The 6,000-nt window shown below is 21.0% G+C and overlaps 1 protein-coding gene across 3 annotated transcripts in view; it reads right to left on the bottom strand.

Moving 5' to 3' along the window:
* Positions 1-2,534: 2,534 nt before the first annotated feature.
* Positions 2,535-6,000, bottom strand: part of LOC134830055 (four and a half LIM domains protein 2) — a 45,257-nt gene continuing 41,791 nt past the window's right edge. Inside the window, exons 8-10 of one of the 3 annotated variants that reach the window (XM_063843410.1) lie at positions 4,154-4,323; positions 3,908-4,094; positions 2,535-2,998 (exon numbers count right to left, since the gene is read on the bottom strand). In XM_063843410.1, coding sequence (XP_063699480.1) covers positions 2,841-2,998; positions 3,908-4,094; positions 4,154-4,323 — 515 coding nt within the window. In that variant the 3' untranslated portion in view covers positions 2,535-2,840. The remainder of the gene's footprint in view (positions 2,999-3,907; positions 4,095-4,153; positions 4,324-6,000) is intronic. The other 2 variants (XM_063843412.1, XM_063843413.1) reach the window with 2 other exon arrangements.

Here is a 6,000-nt window from a genome sequence, read left to right as displayed (position 1 = left end):
ATTTTTATTTAAAAGGTAAGTTTTATAGAGAAAATGGAAATTTTTAAGACTCACAGTCTCTTAGATGAAAAAATTTTGTTAAAAGAAAAAATTTTTTTAGAGCACCAATGAAATTTTCATGGCAATAATCTCATTAATTCAAGGAATTTTTATTAAAATTGAATAAATTTTTTAAAAAATAAACTTTTGAAAATTTTTTATCAATTTCGCTCAAAAAAAATTTACTTACCAATCATAGAATTTGAAGATTTTTACAAGTTTTTGAGATTTTAATTCATTAAAAGGGCAGAAAATGTTAAAATCTCATTATTATTTAATTCAAATTTAATTAAATTATTTGATTTCGATTAATTTTATAGAAAATTTTTACTTTGTGAAGCTTAACAGTACGAAATCAAGTAATTTTTCATAAAATATAAAATTCAACATTTTCTGTGAAAATTTTGAGAAATTGAGAATTGGCTTTTTCTTCAGAATTCAAAAATTTTTATTAAAATTTTGTTCAAAAATATTAAGACTTAAAAATTTTAATACCCAATCGAAAAATTTAAAAATTTAAAAAAATATTTAAAAAAAAAATTTTTTTCAATGTTGTTAGATTTATTTAACTTTATTATTTTTTTATTTCTGTAAAAATTGATTAATTTTTGCTGCACTATTTTTTTTTATTTGAAGTTAAAAAAAAATATTGAATTAAAAATAAATAATTAAATAAATGAATAATAATAAAATTTTAAATTAATTTTTATAATTTATTTAAATGACTCATTAAACTTTTAGGTATCAGTTAAAAATAAAAAAAATAAAATAAAAAAAAATTAATTAAAAAAAAAATTAATAAAATTATTTTTTAAAAATTATTTAAAATTTTTTTGAGGCAAAAGTATTGGATATTAAATAAATTTACGTAAATGATAATTATTAAATAACAACAAAAAATATTACATAATTTTTTTTAAATATTTTTTTTATAAAAATTATTTAAATAGATTTTTTTTAATTTTTAGAAGTTTTTTTAGTAAATTATTTTTTATTATTAATTTTAATTATTTATTTCTGAATAGTTAAAAAAATTTTTTTTTGAACTAAATATTTTGAATAAATATTTTTAAAAAAATTTTTCAGACTCAATATGAAGATTTTTTCAAATAAATTAAGAAAAATTTAATAAATAAACTACAAGCCTTTAATCACATAAAAAGCCCATTAACAGCCCATTTGGTTAAATAAAAGCCAAAACAAAGCAATTTTTTAATATTTTTTTTTATTTATTTTTTCATCATTATTTGATCGATTTTACATTTAAATTTACAATTATTTACATTTAATAAAATTTCTTTTCTTTTTTTCTTGTATGTGTGTTTGTGTTAAGTATTTTTTGTCTGCCTCTTCCGAAAACTTTAATGTGCTTTTATTTTTGAAAAATTTCCTAAAACGTAGCTTTATGTGTGTGTGTTTGTCTGTTTGTGTATGTGTGTGTGTTAATTTGTTTTTTCATGTTTTTTTGTGTGTAATAATTTTTTATTTAATTTTTTTAATGCACTTAATAATTAAATTTAATTAGTTTTCATACATTTTTAGTACTTTTTTGGATATATATTTTTTTTAAATAGTTATAGGCAATAATTGGTATTCATTTTTAATTTTTTTTTTATTATTTATTTTATTTATTTAAATATTATTTATTATATATTAGTAAAGGCATTTTCTTTGTTCTCTCATTAATTTTTTTTTTTAATTTTTTAGTTGTCATGGTTTAAAAAAAATCACGCTCATTGATCGACTTTTACTCCGGAGTTACTTTCATCAATTTTTTCTTGATTTTCTTGCACTTTTGTCGCTTCTCCTCCGCCACTGGGTTCATCAGCAGCAGAGTTTTCTTCTGTTTCTGAGTATTCCGAGTCATTTTCCGTGTCGAGATCTTCTTCGTTTTCGATTGTTTCGCCGCGGGCTTCACGTCTCTGTCTTCGGATCTCTCGTCGTTCCATGCGTTGACGCTCTTCTTCCTCGAGCTCCGCACTAAAGAAACGACTTTTATCAGAAATTTTATTTTTTTTGTGCGATCAAGGTGCGTGGTGCGATCCAAGGCTAATTTTTTAAATCCTTAATTTTTTTCTACTAATTTTTGTAATAAGATATTTTTTGTTGCTAGATTTTTTTTATTAAGTAAATAACGGGCGTAAGTACAATTACTAAAATAAAATAAAATTACGACTCTCGAGTGAGTGAGTTAATTTGTGGTTTTTAGTAAAATATAATTCTATTAAAGTTTACGAGTGTTGATTACATTTTGTGGTCAGTTTTGTGTAAAATAAATATAATTCTCACTCTACAACTACTAATAAACAACAAAATTCAATTTTTCATTATTTTTTTAATTTTTTTTTTATAATAAAAATAATAATAAATTACCTTTCTACGAAGGAGAGAAAATACGGCGAACGAAAAATTTAAAAAGATTTTTTTTTTTCAAAAAAATAAAATAAAATATATTTTTTTAAATAATTTTTTTTTGTTCTCAAAAGTATTAATTTCTTTTTTTTTTAATTAATCAACAAGAAGCGTCAACACGAGCATATAATAATATTTTGCATTTTTTTTTCTAAGGAGAGAAGAAGGTGTTTGTGTGAGTATAAGAGTTTACAATATAATCATAATAATAATATAAATGATAATAAAAATGGTAAAATTAAATATATTTTTTGCTCTTCATTTTTTTTTTTTGCTTTTTTTTTAAATATGGTGAGTGTGAAATGTTTGTTCTGCGTATTTTTTTTTATTTTTTAAATAAAACTGATTTTTTTTTTAATTATTATTTTTTTTTTAGAGATGTGAGTGATTTACATCAACTTTTGCTTGGCGCATTCGGGGCAGATGATGTCAGCTTCATCGGTGATAAAGCCACGTCCGACTAGTGAAGTTTGGCATGTAGCACAGATAAAGCAATCGTTGTGCCAGTGACGATCTTCAAATGAGATGAAGCGGGTGCCGCCAATTCCTGAAAAACAAAAATTATGAAAAATTTTTTTTAAAAATATTTTATTGAAGGTAAATTTTAATTAATTATTTGATTATTTGTTTATTTATTTTTTTTTCGAATTTTTTAAATTAAATTTAAATTATTTTATTTTTTAAATATTTTTTAATAAAATTATTTTTGGTTTATTTAAAATAATTTTCTGAAATTAATTTTAAAATTATTTTTTGACAAAAAACTTATTAAATTTTGAATTTAATTATTTTAAAAAGAAAATTTATTTATTTTAAATAAATAATTAAAATTATTTTGTAAATATTTATAATATAATTAAATTTTTTTCTTATTTTTTAAATATTTAATTTAAAAATAAAAAATTATTTTTTTAAATTTTATTATTTTAATTAAAATTAATAAAAATAAAATTTAAAAATTAAGAAAAAAAATTTTCAAATATTAAAAAAATATTTTTATTTTTTAAATTATTATTTTTTTTAATTTAATTATTTTTAAAAAAAAATTTAATTTTTTTATATTTTTTTGAGGATTTTTTATTAATATTTATTTAAAATTATTTTCTAAAAATAATTTTTAAATTGAATTAAAAAAATACATTTTACTATTTATGATGAAAATTATATTTTTATCAAATATTTAATTTAAAATATTTTAAAAAATCTTTTCAATTAAAAGGAGAATTTTTTAAAAATTAATTTTTTTTTTTAAAAAAATTTAAAAAAAAAATTTAAAAAAAATTAAAAAAAAATTAAAATAAATTAAAAAAAATAAATAAAAAAATTAAATTTTAAATTAAATTGAATTTAAATTTACTTTTTTAAATTATTTTTAAAAATTTAAATAAAAAAATAATTATTTTAAATATTTATTTATTAAAAAAAATATTAAAAAAAATCAAAATAATTTCCTTACCAGTAATTGGCTTAGAGCAAGCAGTGCAACGTTTGGCAAACAATTCGCCAAAGCAATCGGCGCAGTATGGCTTGTCATCACGGCTCGTGAAACGTTGGCCAGCCAATGAGGTTTCACAGTTGGTACATGTAAAGCACTCACGATGCCATGGATCGTTTTTGTAAGTAACACCTCCGGATGTAATGATCTGAAAAAAAAAAATTTTTAATTAAAATCTAAAAAAAAAAAAAAATCAAAAAAATTTACCTTTTTGCATTTTACGCAACGAGTTGCATATTTCTCCTCATAACATCCAGCGCAATAAATTTCTTGCTCACGTGGAATAAAGCTCTTGGTTCCAATTGGCGTCTTGCATACATTACAGCAGAAACATTTTTCGTGCCATTGTCTGGTCTTGTATTCCATTTTCTTGGTACCTGCGAAAAAAAAAACAAAAAATTTCCGTATAAATTTCGCATCAAACGCAAAAAAATCGTCAGGCACCATTTTCCTCAACACTCGACGAAAGTCACGCACATTTTATGACTTTTTCGCCGTCTTATGTCTATATCGCGAAATAACAAGAAGAAGTCATCAAGAAGCACGAAAGTGATAAATTGCCACAAAGGAGCTGATAATTGAAAGTCATTTAGCAAAATTTTTCGGAAATTCACGTGATTTATGAATGAAACTCGACTTTTGACGCAGAAAACTTTTTCGCTAACGAGAAATGAACTTTCAAGTGATTTATGGTACTCGAAAGCCCAAAAAACGAGGTAATCTGACAGGTGCTTAAGATAGACAAAAAAAAAATCCGTGACTCGACAATTCGACAATTTTTGGCTCTTTATCTATTAATAATTTCCGCGAGCGAAGAATAATTCTAGTCATCATGCTGTACTGAAGTAATGGTTGATGTCATCTTTCGCCAAAAAATTAGATGATTTAATACTTGGTTCAGATTACAATCGCCGACAAAAAAAATCGCACACACTTTTTTATGATTTTTTGAGCATGCGAACGTTCGACGAAGACGATCCGCCCACGAGATTCACTTTTTTTCTTCTCTGCGCGAAGAATTCGTCATGCTCGGTTAGAACAAAAAATTCCGTGCTCATTATCTGCCCGATATGGGCAAACACTAATTTCCTTTTTAAAACTTTTTGTGGATAAAACGTGTTCCTGCTGTTTCAAAATTTACGTTAATGATGCTCGATGAAACCCTCGATTCCTTCAAAAATGTAATTATTGGTATTTAAATGCCATCCATGATTGATAATTTGCATCGATTTTTGGCTAATTTTTGGCTTTTTATATAAATTATTTTATTTTCATTCAAAATTATGCGAACGCGCGCTGATTAATGTTTATATTGTAAGGCAAATTATGGCGAATCGATAGCTTTTTGATGGGAAAAAATGAAAAATGAGACGATTTAACGTTCGAAAATTGAAGGTAAATGAAGATTTATTTAATATTTTTATGGCGAAAATGATTTTTTTTAAATTTATTTCATTGTACTAAAAAATAATTATTCAAAAAATTTTCAGTACTAAAAAAATTTATTAAAATTATTTTTAATATTTTATTTGTACTAAAAATAATTTATTTTTTTAAAATAAAAAAATAATATTTTAATAAAAAATTTTAATTGATTTAATTGAATTTAAAATTTTAATTTTAATAAAAACTTGATTTATTTTTTTTTAATTTTAGTACAAATAAAATATTAAAAATAATTTTAATAAATTTTTTTAGTACTAAAATTTTGTAAAAATTTTTTTCAGTACTAAAAATTTAAAAGAAATTTTTTTTAAATATTTATTTAAAAAAAATATTTAAAAAATCATAAAAATATTCATTTTTTAGTACTAAAAATTTAAATAAATAATTTTATGAAAAAGTTTTTTAGTACTAAAAAATTTAATTTCTTTTAATGTTTAGTACTATAAAAATCTTTAAATTTAATTGTTTGATTTTTTTTTTGATTTTTAGTACTAAGTTCTAAAATTTAAATTTTGACAAATTTTTGTACTAAAAATTTTTATTTTATTTTTTAAAATTTTAATTTTATATTTTAGAAAAATTAGATTTTGCCAAAATTTTTAAAAGGA

Source organism: Culicoides brevitarsis, chromosome 2 (genome assembly GCF_036172545.1).
Source record: "Culicoides brevitarsis isolate CSIRO-B50_1 chromosome 2, AGI_CSIRO_Cbre_v1, whole genome shotgun sequence".
In the NCBI taxonomy this organism is placed as follows: domain Eukaryota; kingdom Metazoa; phylum Arthropoda; class Insecta; order Diptera; family Ceratopogonidae; genus Culicoides; species Culicoides brevitarsis.
This window is presented reverse-complemented; position numbering and strand designations above follow the sequence as displayed.